At 47.3% G+C, this 26,343-nt stretch overlaps 1 protein-coding gene across 1 annotated transcript in view; it reads left to right on the top strand.

The window, feature by feature from the left end:
• Positions 1 to 25,830, top strand: part of LOC147120110 (thioredoxin domain-containing protein 6-like) — a 221,116-nt gene extending 195,286 nt beyond the window's left edge. The window contains exons 20-22 of the mRNA XM_085985657.1: positions 4,532 to 4,591; positions 6,299 to 6,403; positions 22,460 to 25,830. Of these exons, the coding sequence (XP_085841783.1) occupies positions 4,532 to 4,591; positions 6,299 to 6,403; positions 22,460 to 22,476 (182 nt within the window). The 3' untranslated portion in view covers positions 22,477 to 25,830. The remainder of the gene's footprint in view (positions 1 to 4,531; positions 4,592 to 6,298; positions 6,404 to 22,459) is intronic.
• The last annotated feature ends 513 nt before the right edge of the window (positions 25,831 to 26,343 follow it).

The raw sequence follows: 26,343 nt of genomic DNA, 5'->3' as shown, positions 1-26,343 counted from the left end.
CTATAATATAGCATTGTTCACAGGCTAATGAGCACCATCAGTGTGTTCCTGTCATCATCTCCAATCCTTTGAATGCATTTTTCTTTTTCTTTCCCCCTTTCCTCTGATTCCCCAGTCTCTGAAAAAGGATGATTGCTGCTGGGGCATATCACAGAGGGTGAAGGGACAGCAGCCATTGACAGCCCTTCCTCCCAAGTGGCCATTCTTTGTACCTGTGCAGCTAGACAATTAGTGTTGGCAGGATATCCATTCATGCAAACATCACAGCCAATACCAATCCTGTTTTCACCTGACACCAGAGTAGTTATTGGGAACAAAAGTTATGAAAACAAAGAGAAAACTTATAACTGGGAGGAGGTTATGACATTTAACATGGTATTTGGAAAGTTAAATATTAAAACAAAAGTGAGTGTTTAAAGAACGCAAACCTTCTTGTTGCTGAGGAATTAACATTTCCTAACCAGATACCTGGGAGTTTCTGTTGGTTGCATTGGAAACACAGAAAATTGCATTTCCCAGTATCCATTGCAAATATCCTAAAGGGGTGAATCCAGAGATTTGTTTGTAACTACTAGGCAAAAATATCTCGAGCACATTGCATCCTCAGTTCCTTATTTACTCCCAATTTACTCCCACCTTCTCCTGAAGATGTAGGGGGTGAAATTGGTGTTCTCCAGTAGTGCAAATGGACTCACAGTGAATTTATAAGCTGTTCTACAGCACTGTGGCGTACCGATCACAGAAAGGACACAATCCGCTTTCCGGTCCGTAGACTATAAATCAGGCGTCATGCCTTTAAGAAGGATCACACCTTTAAGAAACTCGATCTGCAACATAGTTAAGCCCAGAGCGGGGGAAGGGTAGTCGAAGCTGTGCACTGATGAAAGGCAGTCGTACTTTGTGTAGTCTCTGACTCCATTTTGTGTTCAGCATGCAGCCTCAACAATTAAACCTTTTCTGTTGAACCTCTCCGAGTTCAGTATTTTTTGCTAGGAGTACGTAGACACCTACATTGGTGACCCCGATGCTCAGGACGACTCCTAAGCGTAACCATGGCTGACACAAACACAGTTTCTGTGAAGCTGCCGGAGTTCTGGGAGAACCTGGCCACCGCCTGGTTCCTTCAAGCCGAATCGCAATTCCGACTCCGCGGCATCACCGCCGACACAACGATATATGACTACCTCCTCACCTCCCTGGGCAGCTCCACAATCACGAAAGTCTGGACAACACTACAAAACCCTCCGGAGGAAGGCAAGTATGCACATCTCAAGGCCGCGCTCATTAAAAAATTCACAGCCTCCCAATTCTTGCGCAACTACCACCTCCTCGACCTCCCGGGCCTCGGTGACTCCACGCCGTCAGACTTGCTCTCACACATGCTTGCTCTGACTGACGAGAAACCGCCCGGCTCCCTCTTCCGCACGCTCTTTATCCGCCAACTACCTCCCAGCATCCGCCCGGCGATCGTGGCGTCCAGCCTCATGGACCTCGAGGCCCTGGCCAACGAAGCCGATAAGCTCCTGTCCACCAGCTCCAACCACGCCGACGCCACCATGCTCGCTCACCCACAGCCCAACACCAGGGTGGCCCTCACCACGGACGCCTCCGACCACGCGGTCGGCGCCATGTACGAACAGTGGGTCGACGGGGCCTGGCAACCGCTGGCCTTTTTCAGCCGCCAACTGCGCCCCCCGGAGGCCAAATACAGCGCCTTTGACCGCGAGCTCCTCGCACTGTACCTGGCAGTCCGCCATTTTAGATTTCTTCTGGAGGGCCGCCCCTTCACCGCGTTTGTCGACCACAAACCCCTGACATTCGCAATGGCGAAATCTGCGGACCCGTGGTCAGCCAGGCAACAAAGCCAGCTCGCCGCGGTGTCCGAATTCACCACGGACATCCGGCACGTCTCCGGTCGAGACAACGTGGTGGCCGACTGCCTATCCCGCCCCGCCGTCCACGGCGCCCACCTGGCAGTGGACTATGCTCAACTGGCAGCGGAGCAACGCACCGACCCCGATCTGCTCTCCGTGCCCACAACCCTCCCAGGGCTGCGACTGACCGACGTCGCCTGCGGCCCGTCCGCCGTCACAGTCAAATGCGACACCTCCTTGGCGCAACCCCGCCCCGTAGTCCCGGCGTCCTGGCGAAAACGGGTGTTCGACATCATCCACGGCCTCTCACACCCCGGCACCCGCGTGTCCATTAGACTGGTGGCCAACCGATTTGTCTGGCACGGCCTGCGCAAAGATGTGCGCATCTGGTCCAGATCCTGCATAGCTTGCCAGCGTGCCAAAATCCACCAGCACGTCAAAGCCCCACTCGAGGAGTTCACCGTGCCAGAAAGAAGGTTTGACCACGTCCACATCGACCTCGTCGGCCCCCTGCCGCCATCACAAGGTCACACGCACCTGCTGACAATCGTGGACCGTACCACCCGCTGGCCCGAGGCCATTCCACTGACGTCCACCACCACCACCGACATCGCGAGGGCGTTCATCGGTACCTGGGTCGCTCGGTTCGGCGTCCCCTCCGACATGACGTCGGATAGAGGCCCGCAGTTCACCTCTGATCTGTGGGCCGCCATCGCCCGAAACCTTGGGGTGGCCGTTCACCGCAGCACAGCTTACCACCCCCAAGCCAACGGACTGTGCGAGTGATTCCACAGGTCCATGAAGGCATCCCTCCACGCCAGCCTCGAGGACGAGGCTTGGATCAACCGCCTCCCATGGGTGCTACTTGGCCTACGCTCCGCGGTCAAGGAAGACCTGCAAGCCTCGGCGGTGGAACTCGTGTACGGCCAGCTGCTGCGCATACCCGGAGAGTTCCTGCCCACCGCCATGACCCCCTGGTCGGCTGACCAGCAACGCCGCGCTTTCGCCAACCGAGCACAACAGTTCGCTCCGGTACCCACCGGCCGGCACGGCGAACCAGCAACCCACGTACCACCTAGCCTGCACATGGCCAAATTTGTTTTCGTGCGCCATGACGCCCACTGAGGACCTCTACGGCCCCCATATGACGGACCCTACAAGGTACTCCAGACGGGGAACAAGTTCTTCCTCCTCGAAGTGGGCAGCAGAACTGACAAGGTGTCAGTCGACCGGCTCAAGCTGGCGCACCTAGAGCCCGACGAACCCGTTCAAGTGGGCCAACCCCCACCGCGGGGCAAACCGCCTAAGAGCCCGACGCGTCCGACCGCCCCGCTCCCGACACCAACCGCCAAGAGCCGTTCCGGCCATGCCATCAAGCCGCCACGCCGGTTCGTACACTCCCTACTAGCGGATTCTGGGGGGAGCTGTGTGGCGTACCAATCACAGAAAGGACACAATCCGCTTTCCGGTCCGTAGACTATAAATCAGGCGTCATGCCTTTAAGAAGGATCACACCTTTAAGAAACTCGATCTGCAACATAGTTAAGCCCAGAGCAGGGGAAGGGTGGTCGAAGCTGTGCACTGATGAAAGGCAGTCGTACTTTGTGTAGTCTCTGACTCCATTTTGTGTTCAGTATGCAGCCTCAACAATTAAACCTTTTCTGTTGAACCTCTCTGAGTTCAGTATTTTTTGCTAGGAGTACGTAGACACCTACAGCATGACCAATTTCCTCTTCCATTGAAGTCACTATTCACTATGAGCCCATGCCGCACTGCTAGTGTAGACCAGTTTCGCCCCAGTTGATTCTTGCTGGGGCCCACTTCCATGAGCCAGCAGCTATTTGCCATTTCCAACCTGGAGCCTAGACATTAAATATTTGGAGATGATTCAATCTCCAAGGATATTACAGATAAGTTTGATCAAAATCTCTTCCGCAGCTCACACATGCATACATTCCAGCATGATTCATTGTTTAGCCATCAGAAGCCCAAACCCAGATTGGTTCATCTCCTCCCTAACCCAGAGACACTGAGGGCATTTGTACTTCCCCCAATGCTGCCCTGAATCTTTGCATTCACCCACAAGCAGGGCTGTATCCTCAGACACCCGTACAGAAATCTCTGAGTAGCTGGTAAGAAAATATTAACCTGTGCGCAGATAAACATCCATGCTAACAGTGTGACTGTTTAAAAACCAGGAGCAGGGCTGCAAAACACCAGTGCAAGTCACTCTCAGAATACAAACATACAGGCATTCTTATATGTTACATTAATGCAGCATACTGTATATTGTAAATTGGAAGAAAATGAATTGTAGTAAACATTATACGGTGATATACTCTGTTTGTTCTGAAAACTAAGAAGCTTCTTGAAATTTTCCAAAAATAAAATATCATTTGCATTTATCGCATCCTCTAGACATTCCAAAGCATCTCCCAGCCATTGGATTACTTTCGAAGTGCAGTCACTGATGTTATGTAGGTAAATGTAGTAACCAGAACAGGCAGAAAGAGCATCAGTTTAGTGGAAAGTTAACTAGTAAATGATCAGTACCTGTTCAAGGCCAAGTGCGCTGAAGAGTCAGGAGTTGGAAGTAATGCAAAATAGAATCTCACTGAATTTAATATTTTATCTTTTTGTTTTCTGATGCCTTATAGATACACTGCTGGAGGCTGAAACTGTGGAGACAACAGAAAAGGCTGCAGCAGATAATGAGAGTAGGTGCAACCATTTCTTCCGCCCTGTATAAAAATACAGACCTAGAGTTTTAGTTAAGACCCTTTATCCCAAGACATGGAGTGGGCCTTTGGCGTAGCGGTAGCATCCCCGCCGCTGGGCCAGAAGGTGTAGGGTTTCGAACCCCGCTCCAGACCGTCCCGGCAAGTGGAGTCGGAGCTCCGGCTCTAAATTCTGGGTTGACATCCAGCGGGATACTTGCGTCCGTGGGTGTGGGTGGCCCCCCCTCCTCGTATGGGTTGTGGGAGCCTGTAAAACCCTCCCGCCATAGGACTAACCACCCTAATGGCTGGTACAAAGATGGTTACGATCATGGAAGGAGCGTTAATCGCGGCCAGAAATCCTTCCACCACTTCATACAGTTCCCCAAAGGGAACAGTATGAAGACACGTACGACGACGATCCCAAGGCATAAGTAAAAACATTTGCATAGATTTTTAGATATTAAGGGAATCAAGGTATATGGGTGTAGTGCAGGAAAGTGGAGTTGAGGTAGAAGATAAGCCATGATCTTATTGAATGGCGGAGCAGGCTTGAGGGGCCAAATGGCCAACACCTGCTCCTAATTCTTATGTTCTTATGTCTGGATGTCAGTGAGCAAATCAGTTAATCGCTCAGAGCAGTTGGGGCCGACTGTAAAATTACAGTAAAAGCCCAACTCTGGGGAACAAGATCAGTAAATGCTTCTGAGGTTTGAACTCTAAAAATATCCAGATGCCGTGCGGTGTGGTACTGAGCCACCCCGATCAGGAAAGCCCGGATCTGAGCCTTCATCTATGCTGAACCAGCTGAGACGTTACAATTGGTCTCAGTGCCTTGGGTTAGAGCGAACAAGTCAGCCCAGGATTCCTGTTCTTGACTATTGTTTAGTGAACTCTGCTGGAAAGTGCATACATGGACACTGGTTGAGGAGAGGGTCACTGTTGGCTGTGATGCTCTCCTCTTATGGTGGAAAAGCCTGCCTGATGCTCACTATGGGTCAGTTAGCCTGATGACAATTACCTCAGGTCAATTAGCCTTCTCTCACTTATTGGTAAGGCTCACACATGAAGAATGACAACTAGGGTAAGGTACTGGACTGACGGTGGAACGGTTGTGGAACCATATGTGCCAAGTGAGTAAGGGAGAAAAGTGGAAAATCTTAAATACACTCTTAACAGACTTAAGAGAAAATCTTTCTGGTAATTTGTGTAGACCATTCTAAATTCAATAGATAAATTATCTGGGCAATGCAAAAGTAATTTGAATATATTTATATATATATATCCTTATATCCTCCACTGACATATGAAAGACAGCATGGCCGCCTGAGAGTTCTCCTAGGTTTGTACAGGAGATATTTGCCATTCGGTTGCTGTAATGTCTGAGATACTGGCTGCTTCAATGGTAGAATGGCCTTACCTGCTGTCAGCAGTGCCTCTGCAATCAAACAGCTTGTGCATCCTTAAAGACTGCATCAGTGGCCCTAGTGGTTGAGTGGCTAATAGTATAGTTTGATTATGAATAATACAGACCGTAGAAGTTCTGCAGTCAATCCCTGGGCTGCAACCAAACTTAGCTGGAATTGTACAATGTAGATAAATAGAGGCTTAACATATTAAAACTACCTTTCCATCTCTCACACATGGTCGTTTTTCTAAGAAGACTAAAATGCTAAAACAGCCGTTGCATACTTTTCTTTTTCACAGCTCCTGTAGACTCACCCACTGAGAACTCACAGAGCACTTTGAATGAGAGCTCACAGGAGAATCTACCACAAGAAGCGGCAGAGGAGAAGAAGGTGAACAGAGAAGGTAATGGTTCTGTCAGAGATTCTCTGTAATGGGAAAGGAGAACTATGGCTGGAGCTGTGCCCATGGGTCCCATTGCTTTCAGAAAACACTGATCACTGCAGCTAGAACATCGCTCTTTTCAAATAGGTCTACGAGACAGTAACTTTGGCAAGTTCTGACTTTGGCAGAGCTGAAATATAACACAGCTTATCGACTAATGGGCACCATCGGTGTGTTCCTGTCATCATCTCCAATCCTTTGAATCCATCTTTCTTTTTCTTTCCCCCTTTCCTCTGATTCCCCAGTCTCTGAAAAAGGGATGATTGCTGCTGGGACATAGTATAGGGGCGAAGGGGGAGCAGCCATTGACAGCCCTTCCTCCCAGTGGCCATTCTTTGTGCCTGTGCAGCTGGACGAGTGTTTGCAGGATATCCATTCATGGAGACATCGCAGCCGATACCAATCCTGTTCTCACCTGACACCAGAGTAGTTAATAGGGAACAAAAGTTGTGAAAACAAAGAGTAAACTTATAAATGGGAGGAGGTTATGAGATTTAAAATGATATTTGGAAAGTTAAGGGGGTTATTTTGATGAAAGGGTAAATACAAGTGCTAAATGGGTGCTGTGCTAATAAGACATAGCTGTTACAGGGAACAAAAGTTAGGAAAACAAAGAGAATCATAGAATGGTTACAACACAGAAGGGGGCCATTTGGCCTGTTGAGCTCTCTGCAAGAGCACTTCAGCTAGTCCCACTCCCCCGCCCTTTCCCCGTAGCCCTGCAAATTTATTTTTCTTTAGGTACTTAGCCAATTCCATTTTGAAAGCTACGATTGAATCTGCCTCTACCAAACTTTCAGGCGGTGTATTCAGACCCTAACCACTCACTGTGTAAAAAGGTTTTTCCTCCTGTCGCCTTTGGTTGTTCTGCAAATCACCTTAAATCTGTGTCCTCCGGTTCTCGACCTTTCTGCCAATGGGAACAGTTTCTCTCTATCTACTCTGTCTAGACCCCTCATGATTTTAAACAGCCCTATCAAATCTCCTCTCAACCTAAGGAGATCAACCCCAGCTTCTCCAGTCTATCCACGCAACTAAAGTCCCTCATCCCCGGAACCATTGTTGTAAATCTTTTCTGCATCCTCTCTAAGGCCTTCACATCCTTCCTAAAGTTCCCAGATTTGGACACAATACTCCAGTTGAGGCTGAACCAGTGTTTTACAAAGGTTCGTCAAAACTTCCTTGCTTTTGTACTCTATACCTCTATTTATGAAGCCCAGGATCCCGTATGCTTTTTAATCACTTTCTCAACCTGCCCTGCCACCTTCAACAATTTGTGCACATATACCCCCAGGTCTCTCTGTTCATGCACCCCCTTTAGAATTGTACCCTTTAGTTTATATTGCATCTCCTCATTCTACCTACCAAAATGTATCACTTTGCACTTTTCTGCATTCAATTTCATCTGCCACGTGTCCACCCATTCCACCAGCCTGTCTATGTCCTCTTGAACTCTATCACTCTCCTCCTCACTGTTCACTATACTTCCAAGGTTTGTTTCATCTGTAAATTTTGAAACTGTGCCCTGTACACCCACATCCAAGTCATTAATATTTATCAAGAAAGGCAGTGGTCCTAGAACCGACCCCAGGGGAGCACCACTGTATACCTTCCTCCAGTCCGAAAAACAACTGTTCACCACTACTCTCCGTTTCCCGTCACTTAGCCAATTTCGTATCCATGAAGTTATAAAAGGGAAGAAGTTATGACATTTAAAATGGTATTTGGATAGTTAAGTATTAAAACAAAGGTGAGTGTTCAAAGGATGCAAAATCTTCTTGTCTCTGAGGAATTAACATTTCCTAACCAGATACCTGGGTGTTTCTGTTGGTTGCATTGGAAACACAGAAACTCACATTTCCCAGTATCTATTGCAAATATCCAAAAGGGGTGAATCCAGAGATTTGTTTGTACCTACTGGGCAAAAATATCTCGAGCACATTGCATCCTCAGTTCCTTATTTACTCCCAATTTGCTCCCACCTCCTGAAGATGTAGGGGGTGAAATTGGTGTTCTCCAGTAGTGCAAATGGGCTCATAGCGAATTGACCAGTTGTTCTACAGCACGACCAATTTCCTCTTCCATTGAAGTCACTATTCACTATGAGCCCATTCCGCACTGCTGGTGTAGGCCAGTTTCACCCCAGTAGATTCTTGCTGGGGCCCACTTCCATAAGCCAGCAGCTATTTGCCATTTCCAACCTGGAGCCTAAACATTAAATATTGGGAGATGATTCAATCTCCAAGGATATTACAGATAAGTTTGATCAAATTTTTTTCCGCAGCTCACACATGCATACATTCCAGCATGATTCATTGTTTAGCCATCAGAAGCCCAAACCCAGGTTGGATCATCTCCTCCCTAACCCAGAGACACTGAGGGCATTTGTACTTCCCCCAATGCTGCCCTGAATCTTTACATTCATCCACAAGCAGGGCTGTATCCTCAGACATCCATACAGAAATCCCTGAGTAGCTGGTAAGAAAATATTAACCTGTTCGGAGTCAAGCAGATAAACATCCGTGTTAACAGTGTGACTGTTTAAAAACCAGGATCAGGGCTGCAGAACATCAGTGCAAGTCACTTTCAGAATACAAACATACAGGCATTCTTATATGTTACATAATGCAGCATATTAGTGTACTGTAAATTACTGTTATACTGTAAATGGGAAGGAAATGAATTGTAGTAAACATTATATGGTGATATACTCAGTTCGTTTTGAAAACTGTGTTGCTTATTGAAACTTTCCAAAACTCAGAAGTAACTTGCATTTATCACATCCTCTAGATATTCCAAAGCATCTCACAACCATTGGATTACTTTCGTAGTGCAGTCACTGATGTTATGTAGGTAAATGTAGCAACCAGAACAGGCAGAAAGAGCATCAGTTTAGCTTCTCGTCTGAATGGCAGCACTTCTGACAAAGCAGCACTCCCCCAGTACTGTACTGAAGAGTCAGTCAACATTATATGCTCAAGTTATTGTGTAGTGGTTCTTGAATGCACAACCTTCTGTCTCAGAGGTGGGAGGCTATTACCGACCGAACCAAGCTGACATAATATTAAACGTTATATGGAAAATAAAAATTACATGGATTATATTTTTTAACTGATAAAGGGTGTTATGAGGCATTAATTATACCATGGGCCGAATATTCCGATCCCTACGGGTGGGTACGCGTTGTGTAGGGACATCGGAAATGCCGGTTTCAGGCATGCACGGCGTATGCGCTGGAAACCGGCATTTCCGATCTGTCAAGAAAGCTCTTGACAGATCCTCCGGCTGCCCGGGAGAAGGGCCTCTGCGGGCGGATAGTTCCGTTTTTTGGAGACCCTCTGCCTGCAGAAAACCCTTACAATTCTTGCACCTGGTAAAAGCAGATGTAATGCCTGCTTTTACCAGGATATGAGTTGGAAAAAAAATTTTTTTCCACTGATTTATCATTTAAAAATTCTTTAAAAAAAGGTAAGTTTATTTTTAGTCCCGTAAAAAACTTTAATTATTTTTTTCAAAAATTAAAATTTGTTTAAAATAGTTAATTTATTGGACTTTCAAATCATTTAAAAAATGTGATTTAAAAAAAAAAATTATTTAAAGTTTTACTATGTTTTGGGGGTGATCTCCATTCATATATTTGACAGGTCTTCCTGTCAAATGTATGAAGGGAGATTCCCTTCTGTGATTGGCTCCCATGGCCCATGTGACCCCAGGGACGCTGCAAACTACCTGCGCCTCTGAGATACGTGGGCCCTGCACACCGGCAGTTTGGAGAGGCCCAGCACCAGAATTGTGCGCCTCCTGGGAGCCCTCAGGTAAGGGCGCAGATTTTTCCAGATCGTCGGCCTCCGCCCGTGGGAGGCCTGCGATCGGAATATCTGGGCCCATATTTATTTGACTCTACCGCTTTATATAGGCCTTACATCAAATGGGAGGCCTCTCCCTGGGAGGAAAGGTAATATTACTAACTTGCTCCAAATTAAAACAAATATTTTGAATATATTTGTGTAAGCAGCCTCTTCAAGGTATTTTTCTGTGCCTGATTCCACATTAAGAAACTTCTGTCATGAGTTAATTTTATCGTGCATAAATTTTTACTATTACAGGAATGCCTTGGTATTGTTCTTTCTTTGAACCTGTTTTCAGATTCATTAAAATCCAACACTGAGTGATAAAGGAATAGATTTATCAAGGTTTTAAACAACTTTACAATCAACAACTCCTGCTAGCATACAGACTTCATCTTGCAGATTGATCTACCTGTGTCACCTGGATTTAACCAGTTGCTTAATTGCCATGCAGATAAAGCACAAATGGAATTAATTAGTGTTAACTCACCAATATTTATCCCTCAACCAAAATCAATAAAACAGATTATCTGGTCATTATCTCATTGCTGTTTGTGGGAGCTTACTGTACGCGAATTGGCTGCCACTTTTCCTACATTACAACAGTAATTACACTTCATAATTGTTACTACTTCTTAATTGGCTGTAAAATGCTTTGAGACATTCGGAGGTTTATGTAAGGCGCTATATAAATACAATTTTTAAATTGTCTTTTAAGGGAACACCGGTAAATTACTGACTCAAACTGAGAATTCATTACAAAATACAACTTTGTATAACAAATCTTCTTAAATTGTAATAAAATCAAGCAATAGAAGGTCCATTAGGATCCAATCTGCTCTGTCAACAACTAGAGTAATTTTAAATAAAAAATAAACAATAAAAACAGAAAATGCTGGAAATACTCAACAGGTCAGGCAGCATCTGTGGAGCGAGAAACAGAGTTAACGTTTCAGGTCAGAACTGGAAAAAGCTGGAGATGGAACAGGTTTTTAAGCAAGTGTAGGGGCAGGGAAAGGGGGGAGGGGAGTAAATACCAAAAGTGGGGGCCTGTGATAGGATGGAAGGCAGGAGAGATTAAAAGACATTAAGAGATAGTGCAAAGCAAAAGGAGATGGTAATGGGACAAGTTAAGAAACAAAAGATGGCTCTAGATGAAGTGTAAAAATATATATATATTGTAGGAATGGCTAGATTCCTAACTAAAGGACTGAGGTCGAGTCAGTCTATCAAACAAACGATGTTTAACACTAATCAACAGAGTTTAAAACGAAAACACAGGAGAACTACATTACAGGTCTGTATCTTTGCTGGCTCCACGAGGACTGGCTAGGGCGGCTCCCCAGCCTGACGTCATGACGTCAGCACATTTTCCCGCCGCTGGAGGATCACGTGATCAACGTGATGACATCATCGCGTTTGGTCTCATTCTTAAAGGGACCGCGCTATGTACATGCAATGATATGAACAAAGATACAGATTCATTCTGTAGCTAATAAATTGTTAAAGAAAGTTATGTACATTAGATCAAAGTCCCCCTGGTGGCTCCGCCACATGCGCCCCCCCAGAATTGTCTTTAACAGTAAAAGTCAATCGACTAGGAGGTCTGACAAGTCTGTCAGAGCGACTCCTGTATTCTTGGAGTGGACGTTGTTGAACAACGGGTGGGCTGGTGGATGGAAGCCTTCGGTCTGGCGTGGATGCAGCGGGAGGTCGATCACGCCGTGGTGGCTGTGCGGTCTCTACTGGCCAGTCGATGTCCAGGCGTGCTGGTTTGAGATGGTCAATGGATATGTGGTCGGGTTTACCACCAATGTCTACAGAGAAACTCTTGTCGCCTGTCTCCAGTACGCGAAAAGGGCCTGTGTAAGGGGCCTTGAGCGAATCGCTATGGGCATCATGACGAATGAATACAAATTCAGCATTCCTTTTGCTCCGCTGGTACGTGTGAAGATGGAAGGCCGTGATGCGAAGTTGGGATAGGCGCAAAAAGCCTGGCTGTTTCCCGGTGGCTGCTGAGTTGGTCAGCTGCGGACCACGGCTCAGTTGGAAGCGGCAGGAAATCTCCCGGTACACGGAGTGGCTGGCCGTACACGAGCTCCACGGCGGACGATTGCAGGTCCTCTTTGGGTGCCGTGCGGAGACCCAACATGACTCACGGAAGCTTATCCACCCATCCGGTGCCTTGGAGGCTGGCCCTCAGCGATGCCTTTAACGATCTGTGGAAACGTTCGCACAAACCGTTTGCTTGCAGGTGATAGGCCGTGGTGCAGTCAAGCTTGGTGCCGAGACCCTGGGCCACAGCGTTCCAGAGCTCGGAAGAGAACTGTGGACCGCGGTCTGAAGAAATGTCCACCGGAATGCCGAAACGTGCGACCCACGAGGAGAGGAATGCTCTGGCAACATCAGCGGACGTAGTAGATGCCAGAGGAACTGCCTCTGGTTGTCTAGTAGTACGATCGACCATGGTGAGGATGTGTGTGAACCCCTGCGACGGTGGAAGCGGCCCGACGAGGTCCATGTTGACATGGTCGAATCGACATTCTGGTACTGCGAACGTGGCCAATGGGGCCTTAATGTGACGTTGCACCTTAGACTTTTGACAGACGACGCAGGTGTTAGCCCAGTCACGGATATCCTTACGCATTCCTCTCCAGACGAACTTAGCCAACATTAATTTTTGAGATGCCTTCACGCCAGGATGCGAAAGCCCATGTATGGCATCGAAAACTTTGCGGCGCCAGGCGACTGGAACAATCGGGCAGGGATCTCCCATGGAGACATCGCAGAGTAACGAGGTGCCTGCAGCGTGGAATTGCACATCGGTCGGTTGGAGGCTAGAGGTGTCGGTGCGATACGCCTGTGTTTCAGGGTCGGATGCCTGATCGGTAGCCATGAGGGCATAATCGATGCCCAGCTGGACCGCCCGTACGGTCGCGCGAGATAGGCAATCAGCTACCAAGTTGTCCTTGCCAGCTACGTGTTGGACGTCTGTCGTGAATTCTGAAATGAAAGTTAGCTGTCGCTGCTGTCGAGCCAACCACGGTTTGGCAGTCTTGGCCATGGTGAAGGTCAGTGGTTTGTGATCCACAAACACAGTGAAGGGATGTCCTTCTAACAAAAAACGGAAATGGCGGATGGCCAGGAACAGCGCCAGCAACTCCCGGTCGAAAGTGCTGTATTTGCGTTCGTTGCGCCGGAGTTGGCGGCTGAAAAATGCCAGTGGTTGCCACGTCCCAGTGACCCACTGTTCCTGCACAGCGCCTATGGCATAGTCGGAAACGTCAGTGGTAAGGGCGATGGTGGCACCTGGCAGAGGGTGCGCCAACATAGTTGCATTGGCTAGAGTGGTTATTGTGTTGTCGAAAGCGTTGTCCATTTCGACCGTCCAGGCTATTGTATCCTTTCCGGCCTTGCCTTTGAGGGCCTCGTAGAGGGGCTGCATGAGTCGTGCTGCCTTGGGCACAAAGCGGTGGTAGAAATTCACCATGCCCAGGAATTCTTGAAGAGCCTTGGTGGACTGCGGCCTTGGGAATGCCGTAATTGCTTCGACCTTTGACTGCAGCGGAATTGCGCCCTCCGAAGTAATGCGGTGGCCCAAGAAGTCAATCTGTTGTAGGCCGAACTGGCCTAGATACAGATTCATTCTGTAGCTAATAATTTGTTAAAGATAATTATGTACCTTAGATCAGAGTCCCCCTAGTGGCTCCGCCACAATATAAAATAATTAAAAAATAGAGTAATTTTTAGTGGCTGTCAAGCAAAAGTTCACTGAAATGATTGGGAGTCCTTTTGAAATTCATAGAATCATAGAAACTTACAGCACAGAAGGAGGCCATTTGGCCCATCGTGCCTGTGCTGGCTCTTTGAAAGAGCAGTCATGTTTAGTCTCACATTCCCGCTTTTGTCTGTAACCCTGTAAGTTCCTCATCCTCGAGTACCTGTCTAACTCCCTTTTAAAATTATTTATGGAATCAGCTTCCACCACCTTTTCAGGTACAGCGTTCCAGATCCCGACAACTCTGAGTGAAAACAATCCTCCTCATCTCCCCTCTAGATCTTTTGCCATTGATTTTCAATCTATGACCTCTAGTTATTGACCCACTCTCCAGAGGGAATAGTTCTAAGGAGAACAGTCCTAACTTTTCCAACCTCTCTTTATAACTGAAGTCCCTCATCCCTGGTAACATCCTGGTAAACATCATTGTTAAGTCCGTGACTGATTGAGACACGGACCAGCAGGAGTGAAAACAAACAGATCTTTACTGGTGGAAGGCCATAGCGAAACTAAACAACAGAGGCTCTCTAGCGCCTTTTATACAGGGGTGGTCACTGCCGGTACTGCAGTCTGAGACCAGTTATTCTCTTAAAGGTACATACACAACAATTCCTCCCCTTTTAGATAAACGGTACATAACATTCATTTAACAACTAAATGATAACGAATTACAATCACAATTACTGTTGCTAGATACATTGGTTAAGTTTAAGCAATTATAAGTTCAGTCTTTGAGGAGGCTTCCTCATTCTGTCTGGATAACGCCTCTTTGGGGTATCAGGTTCTTCTGGCAATGTTGCGTCGGGATCAATGTCTTTGTTTGGTTCATCTGCCTCCAATATTACCGGTTCTGCGGTAGCTGCAATTGGTACGCCAATTTCATTACCAGGTGTGTCAGATCGTGGTGTGGAGTTGACGTTTTCCAGTGACTCTAGAATCTGGTCAGCATGGCGTCTTACAATGCTCTCCCCAACGTCCACGGTATACATGAGAGGTCCTTGTCGTGTACAAATCGTTCCTGGCTGCCATTTCTCAGTGCGGTAGTCCCGGGCCAAAACTGGTTGACCTATCTTAAAACTCCTGGTCGGCCTTTCATTCATATTCTGAAACTGCCTGTTCTCCACATCTCTTCGGACGTTTGGCTTAACCAAATCCAAGCGGCATCGTAGTCTTCGATTGAAGAACATCATGGCTGGAGTTTGGTTGGTAACCGCATGTGTCGCATTCCGGTAGGCAAACAAGAAGTTGTCCACCTTGTGTTGTAGGGGTATATCTTCATTACACATTGCCTTGATAGCCTTCTTGAATGTTTGGACAAACCTCTCGGCCAATCCATTAGTGGCTGGATGATATGGGGCGGATGTGTAATGCTTAACACCATTGTTCTTTAAGAACCTCCGGAACGCTTCAGACACAAACTGTGGTCCATTGTCAGAGCAAATCTGTTCAGGCAGCCCATTCCTGGCGAATATGGTTCGTAAAACTGTGATAGTTTTTTCCGTGGTGGTTGAGGACATTTTTATTACCTCTGGCCACTTTGAATGTGCATCCACCGCAATTAAAAACATCGAGTCCATGAAGGGACCAGCAAAATCAATGTGCACCCTTTGCCATGGAGATGAGGGCCACTCACATGGATGCAGAGGAGCTTGTGGTGGGGCGTTTTGGACCTTCTGGCATCCTGCACAGCTCTTGGTCATCTCTTCGATTTCTCTATCGATTCTCAGCCACCACACAAACGCTCTGGCTAAGCTCTTCATTTTTACCCCACCCAGATGACCCTCATGAAGCTCATTGAGCACTCTATCCGTCAACTTAGGTGGAATTACTACTCTGGATCCACACATCAAGGTTCCTCTGCATACTGACAGCTGTTCTCTTCTCGGCGAGAATGCTGGCAGCAGTGGTTCGCCATGTGCTGGCCATCCCTTCACCATTAAATCATAGACCCGTGATAGTGTCGGGTCATTCCGTGTTTCCTTTTCTATGTTTGCATTCGTCACAGGGAGACATTCGACTATGGTCGAGTGGAATAACTCCATTGGATCCACTGCAAGGTCTTCTTCTTCCACCGTCGGCAGCGGTAGACGTGACAATCCATCAGCATTTCCATGCTGTTTAGTTCCTTTGTACTCGATGTCATATTGGTGTGCCCCTAGGAAAAGGCACCATCTCTGCAGCCGTTGTGCTGTCATTATCGGTACGCCCTTCTGAGGGTTGAAAATGGAGACAAGGGGTTGATGATCGGTTAGTAGAGTAAATTTTTGACCGTGCAGATAGTGATTGAACTTCTTCACCCCCCACACTAGGCTGAGGCCCTCTCTGTCAATCTGGGCGTAGTTACGCTCGGCAGAAGTTAACGAGCGTGACGCAAAAGCTATCGGCCTCTCTAGACCATCAAGGAATTTATGTGACAGTACCGCCCCAATGCTGTAGGGAGACGCATCACACGCCAGCCTGATTGGCAGTGCTGGGTTGTAGTGAGCCAATACTTCCCTTGAAGTGATTAAGTCCTTACTCTTCTGAAAAGCACGCTTACAATCATCGTTCCATTTCCATGCTACCCCCGTTCATAGCAGGGCGTTCAGTGGGTGCAGAATTGTCGACAAATTCAGCAAAAACTTATGATAGTAATTCACCAACCCGAGGAATGACCTCAGTTGCGACACATTTTCAGGCGCTGGGGCCTTAACAACCGCTTCAATTTTGTCAGGGGACTTATGTAACCCCTCTTCATCAATCACGTGGCCACAATACGATATCTGTTTCTTAAAAAATTCGCACTTGGGGCGGTTGGCTCGCAGCCCATGTTCCCGTAGTCTAGTGAGCACCTGTTCTAGGTTGTTAAGGTGTTCACTGTCATCTTCACCTGTTACAAGGATGTCGTCCAAGTAACACTGAGTCCCCGGAATCCCTTGCAGGACTTGTTCCATCGCTCTTTGCCATATCGCCGGAGCCGATGCTACTCCGAATACCAATTGATGATACTGGTAAAGACCCCTGTGAGTGTTTATCGTGAGATACTTCCTAGAGGACTCTTCAACCTCCATCTGCAAATATGCTTGTGCTAGGTCAATTTTTGTAAAACACTTCCCTCCAGACAGTGAGGCGAAGATGTCGTCTATCCTTGGAAGAGGATATTGTACTGTGTGAAGGACTGGGTTCACCGTCACCTTGAAATCCCCACAGATGCGAATCTTCCTTGGCTCTCCGGACTTATTGCTTAACGTTTTCTTCATGACAGGAACGATGGGTGTCGCCCACTCGCTCCAGTCGACCTTAGACAACACGCCCGCCTTCTCCAGATTCTCCAGCTCTGCCTCGATGGCTGGGCGAATTGCATATGGTACCGGTCTTGCTTTGAAATACTTGGGAACTGCATTCTCTTCTATTTTTATCGAGGCGGTTACACCTTTAAGCGTGCCCAGTTCTTGTTGAAATACCTCTTTGGCGTTAGCTAAGATTGTTGACAATCGCCCAGGAGTGACGTCTTCATCTTTTTTACCGTCCACCATCATTGCATGAATGGAATGCCAATCTAAGTTTATCTTCCTGATCCATTCCCATCCCAATAACGGTGGTCCACCATTTGGCAGTATGTAGAGATACAATTTCCGTATTTTCTTGCCATTGTATTCGACAGGCACCCTTATTTTTCCTCTGGGGTATATTTTTGCCCCGTATACGTCGTCAAGACGATGGATGTCTCTCTCAAGGGTATGTGTAAAAATAGCCGCTCGTAGTCTCGTCGATTCATGACGGTTAGCGCTGATCCTGTATCCAATTCCATTTTAACTTGGGACCCTGCTATCGTGAGAGTGACCCAAATGGTTCGGTGATCCTCTTTTGCGATTACATTGTGAAGTTTGAGACAGCTTAGTCTCCTGTTTCCGGATTCACTATCGCTCATCTGGTCTTCGGAACTACTGTCCGTCATCTTTTGTACTTTCTTGTTCGGTTCCTTAGTAGCCTTTTTGTTGTCGCTGGTCTTCTTCCCAGACCTACAAACTTGTGCAATGTGTCCAATCTTCCCGCATTGTCTGCATATTTTGTCTTTGGACCAGCAGTCCTTCTGGTCATGGTTAGTTCTGCCGCAGCGATAACATTTTGCAAATTCCCGTGTCATTTCGTGGGTGCCGTATTCCTGTGGTTTTTGTTGAATTTCTGCAGCTCCCCTGGCTGCTGCTTCATATGATACTGCCACGCTGAAAGCCTTATCTAGCGTCAGCTCTTTTTCTGAGAGTAACTTCTTCTGTGTTCCTTCACTCAGGAGTCCACAGACAAATTTGTCCCGTAGGGTATCTGCCAGTCCTGCTCCGAACTGGCAGTGCTTTGATAGCTTGCGTAGTTCCGTAAGATACTCAGCATTGCTCTCATCTTTGTGCTGAGTTCTCCTGTGGAATTTAAATCTTTCTGCTATCAACAGCGGTGCAGGGTTTAAGTGTTCCTGTAGGACAGCAACAATTTCGTTAAAACTCTTCGCCTTCGGTTTGGCTGGAGTAATCAGATCCTGCAACAGGCCGTACGTTCTAGCGCCCATTAAGTTTAGCAATATCGATGCCTTTTTCCCCTCCGCTATTTCGTTTGCCTCGAAATATACCTCGACTCTTTCCACATACGTGGTCCAGTCCTCTAATGTATTATCAAAAGCAGTGATACAGCCAGTCTTCGGCATCTTGCAAATCTAAAATGGCGCCTCCCGCGCTTTGCCTTCTTCCCCGCTGTTGTTAGCGCTGCTTTCCACGGTTTCCTGCGCGTTAAATATTAATTATTTTTCTTTTATTATTTTCCCGTCATGGAGCGAACCCTCTGGGACACTTCCCTCCCTCTTCTTAGGTCCGAACGCTGCCCGGCTTCGAAGCACTGGCCGCGCCCTGTGTGCTCCACTCTCTCTCTCTCTCTTCGCTTCCCGACTCGCTGCCCGGCCCCGTTGAAAAGCCACCCGATCGAGCTTCAGCCCGCCGCAGCCCAGGAAGGATCAGAGCACTACCTGCCACCAGCCCGATTAGCTGGGAAACCACAGACCGAGGAACCCAGCCTGGCTCTGGACAGTCTCTCCTGCAAGTTTTTAAATCGATGATTGACGGTCGACGCCCGTTTCTCGAGTTTCAATGGCTTCTTTATTTTTTAAATTTTTTTTTCTTTCTTCTGGCTCCGACCTTCAACAACGTCGTCGGAGCTGCTGCTGAGTTGCAGGTAAGTTCGTTTCTTACTCGTCGCCAGTGTTAAGTCCGTGAATGATTGAGACATGGACCAGCAGGAGTGAAAACAAACAGATCTTTACTGGTGGAAGTCCATAGCGAAACTAAACAACAGAGGCTCTCTAGCGCCTTTTATACAGGGGTGGCCACTGCCGGTACTGCAGTCTGAGACCAGTTATTCTCTTAAAGGTACATACACAACAATCATCTCTACCCTTTCTGAGGCCTTTGCATCTGTCCTGAAGTGTGGTGCCCAGAATTGTCCACAATACTCCAGCTGAGGCCTAACCAGTGTTTGATGTGTACATGCACATCACGGGGGATTGGTAAATCACCTACTGTCCACTCTGGTTCTTTATATCTTTGAGGAGTCAGAGTTGTAATTTCCAAACTTTGGGGTAACATTTCTCCGGGGGACCTCCTGATATTACACTGTAACTTCGGCAGAAACTGCAGAGAAGCACCATAAATATAGGGCCAGAAATTCCAGAACGGGGCTTGCAGCGCGTGCAAGCCCCGCATTTGCACTTACCCCGCGCTCCTGCCGATCAGCTTCTGGGACGCCTGAACTTGGAGAAATAGAAAGCACATTCCCGGGCAGCGTATGACGTCACGCCGCCCAGGAGTGCAGCCAGCGCGGACCCAGGAGCGTGCAGTGTAAGTGAGACACGCCCCTTGAGGTCTCAGTTTCACTGGACACGCCCCCAATGTTTCTGTCAAGCTGCTTTGCTTTTTTACATGCAAAGCAGCAGTTTAAATAGGTTTTTGGAAGTTTTTTGAAGATTTTGGTAACTTTTATAAACTTTTTAAAATGTTTACATTATTTTGAGTAATCTGAAGTAGTTTTAAAGAGAATTAAAGCAATTTAAAGACTTTTAAAAGCCCTAAAAGAATTTTTTAAATTCCATTTATTTATTTAGCAATGTCGTCGACATACGTGTCTTCACACTGTTCCCTTTGGGGAACTGTATGAAGTGGTGGAAGGATTTATGGCCGTGATTAACGCTCATTCCGTGACCGTAACCATCTTTGAACCAGCCATTAGGGCAGTTAGTCCTATGGCGGGAGGGTTTTACGGGCTCCCACAAGCTATACAAGGAGGGGGGGCCACCCACACCCACGGACGCAAATATCCCACTGGATGTCAACCCAGAATTTATAGCCGGAGCTCCGACTCCACTTGCCGGGACTGTCTGGAGCGGGGTTCGAAACCCGGCCCTGATCTGGCCCAGCGGCGGGGATCCTACCGCTATGACAAATGCCCAATCCGATTAGCAACGTGAAATGGCAGCATAGGGCTCCAGTCACGGGGAGGGAAAAGGCGCAGGAAACGTATGGGTGTCACCTTTTGTGCGGAGTGGGCCTTTTGCGTAGCAGTAAGCATCCCCGCCGCTGGGCCAGAAGGAGTAGGGTTTTGAACCCCACTCCAGACAGTCCCGGCAAGTGGAGTCGGAGCTCCAACTTTAAATTCTGGGTGGACATCCAGCGGGATACTTGCGTCCGTGGGTGTTGGTGGCCCCCCCCCCCCCCAGATGGATTGTGGGAGCCCGTAAAACCCTCCCGCCATAGGACTAACCACCCTAATGGCTGGTTCAAAGATGGTTACGGTCACGGAATGAGCGTTAATCATGGCCATAAATCCTTCCACCACTTCATACAGTTCCCCAAAGGGAACAGTGTGAGGATACGTCCGATGATGACCTCTTGCGCAATGCACCTCCTTGGACCCTCAGTCGCAGATGCGAGGGGGCAAGTCGTGCAAGTGTTAAATTTTTTATTTTATTGACATGTAAAATGTTGGCCCAATAATTCCCTTCCAAATGCGCTAGTACGGTCGGGGTACTTACGCATCTGGCCGGATGAAATGCCGGTTTTCAGCATGCACAGTGCATGTGGGAGAAACCGGCATTTCCTGTCCTCTGAACGAAGGGGTTCAGAGGCAGAATGCGTGCGACTGCACATGCAGCGCGTGCGCAGTATAATTCGCCGCTTTCATTAATGCTTTCAGTGAGGTCCAGTCATTACAACTTACACATGAAAAAAGCATGGGTACAGTTGCTACAGAGGCTGCGGAGGAAGATATTTCTTATCGTGGAGCTTCTGAAAGTATGTATGTCTGTATATATTCCTTTGCGTGTTATGTATATATTCCTTTACTTATGTGTATGAATGTATTATTTAATTTTGACTTTCAGAGAAAGTAACTTATTGGAAAATCATAATTAAAAACATACATACATATACGTAAAGGAATATATGTGGACATACATACATAACTCATTCTCACATTCCATTCACACAGCCACAATTGCTCCTTCTACCTACCGTTCTGAAAACCCTTTAAAAAAAAAAAAAAAAATGTTAACTTTAAAACTTACTTAAAATTTCTTAAAATAACTTCCCTCCCTTTCCCAAACAAAAATATTGCATTTCAAAAGCTCCACGATAAAATATATCTTCCTCCGCAGCCAATGAACAACTTTACACTTGCTTTTTTTCAGTGTAACTTCTAAGGACTTAACCTCACGGATTTCATGAATGAAATCCACGAAGTTCACTGCGCAAGCGCTGCCTGTGCAGTCGCACGCGCTCGAGGTCTGGAAATGCCGGCGTTCCCCGCATGCGCTGTTCATGCTGAACGCCGGCATTTCCAACGGCCAGAAGCGTGAGTAAGCCGACCGTACTCACACTTCTGGCCTGGAATTTCTGGCCCATAAAGTTTCTCTGTGGGTTCCTGCCGATCTGTCCCCCAAAGCTACAGCAAGAGATCAGGAGAACCCACATGGAAATTTTACCCCTGTATTTAAACCAGAGCCTTTGCTGTTTTGGAAAGTGATTGGTACCTTGTTCTAGAAATCGCTATCTACTCTGTTAACCCCTGCAGTGTGGCAATTTGCCCTGCTCCAGGACGTATAATAGGCTTGAAAGGCCGAGAATTTCCTCGGAGCTGCTTTTACACCGCTACCGTACTTTCGCAGGGAGTGTGGTGGTAACCCTATCTATGTGCTTGAACAGGGATTCCGCCGCACTTCTGGCGACACAGTGGAAGCAGTTCCGAGGAAATTTCCAGCCAAAAAATTAGGGCAACAAAAAGAAAGTTGAGCAGCGCTTACTTTAACTATTCCTCATTTATGATATGTTTTCCATTTATTCTCTGATCCACTTGTTCTTTCCCCCAATTCTTTTTCAGATGGAGAAGCAGTTTAGTGAGAAGAAGAAGATTCAGCTCGAGGTTAGGATCATGACGAGACTTAAAAGGGACAAAGATGCTGTGAGCAGCAGTGACAAAAGTTCATTCACTGCATTTAACAGTTGAATGATTGGCCTTGGACATTAAAGAATGTAATTTCTTATACCCGGAGGCATCGTAACATTCCAGGAAATACCTTCCACACAGTGCAATCCCAACAGAAATTGTGAAGATAATTCAGTGTAACTTTGTGCTATCTAAAGTTAATTTCTTGAGAAGTTTGTTGCTTGAATCAAGAAATCCCTGTTGACAAACATTGCTAAAATATGGATCTTGCTGCTAACATACAGTATATATAAAAGCAAAAACCAATACAACACATTTGTGCATGCAGAAGTAAACATGACTGATATAGTTATCTGAAAGACGAATTAATACTTGGCTCTTGTTGAGTACTAATCAGTAGTGCCTTATCCTCAGTGACTGCCTTTGCGTCATGGGTCATGCCTTCAGTACAGATGGTTGTTCCCCAGAGACGGGCTGGAGGAGGGAGGTCGTTCATTCCCACAGTCAGTTTCAATCTGAGTCACACTGGACAGAGAATCAGAATGGAGTTGTGGCATCTCCCTATGAGATGCAGGGAAGCTGGCCAGTGATGTCCCGATTGACGGCAAAGGGAGCATCGGCAGAGGTCCAGGAGCAAGCAGCTGCATTTTCCTGGCATCGGAATCTGAGTTTGAGTAAGAACATAAGAACATAAGAAATAGGAGCAGGAGTTGGCCATAAGGCCCCTCAAACCTGCTCCACTGTTCAATAAGATCATGGCTGAACTTCTACCTCAACTCCACTTTCCCCCACTATCTGCATATTCCTTGTTCCCTTAGTGTCTAAAAATCTATCAATCTCAGTCTTTAATATACTCAACGAAAGACCATCTGGGATAGAGAATTCCAAAGGTTCACAACTCTCTGAGTGAAGAAATTTCTCCTCATTTCAGTACTAAATGACCAACACTTTATCCTGAGGCTCTAACCCCTAGTTCTAGGCTCTTCAGCCAGGGGAAACAGCCTCTTTAGCATCTACCCTGTTAAGCCCTCTAAGAATTTTATACTTTTTAATGAGATCACCTCTCATTTTTCTAAACTCCAGAGTATGTGGGTCCATTCTACTCAATCTCTCCTCATAGGACGACCCTCTCATCCCAGAAATCAATCTAGTGAACATTGGTTGCACCCCATCTAAGGCAAGTATATCCTTCCTTAGGTAAGGAGACCAAAACTGCGTGGTCTCACCAAAGCTCTATACAATTGCAGCAAGACTTCATTGTTCTTATACAATAACCAGGGGGCATAGTTTCAAGGTAAGGGGCAGGAGGTTTAGAGGGGATTTGAGGAAAAACTTTTTCACCCAGAGGGTGGTTGGAATCTGGAACTCACTGCCTGAAAGGATGGTAGAGGCAGGAGCCCTCACAACATTCAAGAAGCATTTAGATGAGCACTTGAAACACCATAGCATACAAGGCTATGGACCAAGTGCTGGAAAATGGGATTAGAATGGACAGGGCTTGATGGCTGGCGCGGACACGATGGGCTGAAGGGCCTCTTTCTGTGCTGTATAACTCTATGGGCAGGATTTTCATTGGGCCATGGAGGTGGGATTGGAGGCGCATGTGGGGTTAAAATCTTGAAATCGGGGGGCACGAACCCATCCCGCCCCCAACCCGCCTCCATACCAGTTTCAAAGGAGGCGGATACCCGACCTGTGCTGGGAGCCACCTCCCCGAAGCAGGAAGGGGATTAGTGCCCATTATCTGCCTGTTAACAGGTAGTTAACAGGCAGTTTTTAGCCTAATCCCTATTTTTATTGCTGAAGTGTAGGATTCATTCCCGACGGCTCCAAACCACGCCAAGTTAGCGAGGCGGGCCGTCGGGCTGAAGGACTTGGAGGGTTCGAGATGTCCGGTGTTCAGGTGAGTGATGGGTGCATGAGTGAAGAGGTAAGTGTGTTTGGTGTGTGTAAAGTGTTTAAAGAAGTTTTACTTACCTTTACAGCCTTCCTTCCTTCAGGTCTCGGGAGTCCCTCATCTCACTGGCACAGAAAGCAGAATGGCCGTGAGCTGTCAAAAGTTGCAGCATTCAGCTTTCTGTTCTGGAGAGATCTCTAAATCTGCCTGAGAGGAAGGAATTAACTTAGTGTACAGATTGTCAGTGTTTGACAGCTTCAAAGAGCTGTCAAACGCTGATATTTCATCTGTCAAAAGTTCTTGACAGATGAATGTCAATCTGTGACGTCACCTGTTGCCAGGTGGCCCTTAATTGGCCTGCTGAGCCCACTGGGTGGGCTCAACCAGGTCAATCAAGTGAAAATCGCGTGGGTTGGCCACAACTCGATGGAGGCGGGACTACAACCCCGAAAGCTGTAGTCCCGCCTCCTACACGCCTCCAGAATCAAAATCCAGCCCCATGACTTTATGGCCTCGATTTTCATTGGGCCGTGAGGTGGGCTTTTAGGCGTGCAGGGGGTTAAAATTGCAAAACCTAGGGGTCGCGACCCCCCCGCCTGGTTCCCACCTCCACGCCATTTTAACTTAGGTGTGTCTGATTGACCCGAATCAGTACCGCCTGCAACAGGCGGGATTGGTCTTTAGGGCCCTTAAACAGCACTGATTGGCCTTTATAATCCCATTTTAACAGTCCCTTGCCTGTTTAACCCTTTTCTCACGTAAAACACGTCTGGTGGGGATGACGCCTGTGAAACCTGGCGTGAACACTATTGGCTTGTTGACTATCAGCTGCAGGTCCAACATTATTCAATTCAATTCAATTTTATTTGTCATATATGCAGCAGACGTGTGTACTGCACAATGAAATGTTGATTTTTACGAGTCCTCCCAACATTGGAATAAATATGACATAACAATGATAAAAATACTAATAGAAATACTAATAGAAAGACAGTAATAATAAAAAAACAACAGTAATAAATAATAATTAAAGAGGATATTTGATCAGTCATCATTTGCAGGTGGCAGGACTTTGTTTTCTCAGATCTGGGGGAACTTTTACCAGGCCTAGCCACACCTGTGGAAGGTTGTAGCTTCACATACTTCTCCAGTGTGACCTCCTGCGAGACCCCTCTCGCCACCCTCACTCAGCGCTTCCTCAACTAAGGCATCTACAAGAAGCATGGGAGGTCTTTTGTTCCTTCCCTTCTTGGCATTAGAGGACCTCCAGCACCAGGCGCGCCAGCAGCAGAACCAGGCACAACAGCAGCACCAGCAGCAGCAGGAGCAGGAGCAGCACAGGCCAGAAGGGGCCAGCGCATGGAAGCCCGTCGGCGCAGGAGATACCCCCCAAACAGGGTCTACAGACACAGGGTCAGCTACCTCAACATGACTGAGCAGCAGTGCCAAAGGCGGCTCCGACTTTTGCGACAGGTGGTGACTGACATCTGCGCAATGATACAGCAAGACCTGCAGCCCAGAGGGCCAGGTGGACACTCCTTACCAGTGGCCATCAAAGTCACCACCGCACTCAACTTTTTTGCCTCAGGCTCATTCCAGGGATCAGCAGCAGACATCAGCGGCATCTCCCAGTCGGCCGCACACACTTGCATCACGCAGGTAACCGATGCCCTCTTTGCCCTCGCGCACAACCACATCCATTTCACCAGGGATCGCGCAAATGTGACGGCGCGAGCAGTTGGATTAGGTCATCTGGCAGACTTTCCAAGGGTACAGGGTGTCATTGACTGCACACATGTGGCCCTTAGGGCACCCCCTCACAATCCAGGTATTTTTGTCAACCGCAAGGGCTTCCACTCCCTTAACGTTCAGCTGGTGTGTGACCACAAGAAGGAGATTTTGCATGTTTGTGCCAAGTACC

This window comes from Somniosus microcephalus, chromosome 4, assembly GCF_052327205.1.
Source record: "Somniosus microcephalus isolate GS21.2 chromosome 4, FLI_Smic_1.0, whole genome shotgun sequence".
Lineage (NCBI taxonomy): Eukaryota > Metazoa > Chordata > Chondrichthyes > Squaliformes > Somniosidae > Somniosus > Somniosus microcephalus.
The sequence above is the reverse complement of the archived record's forward strand: the minus strand, read 5'-3'. Positions and strand labels throughout refer to the sequence as shown.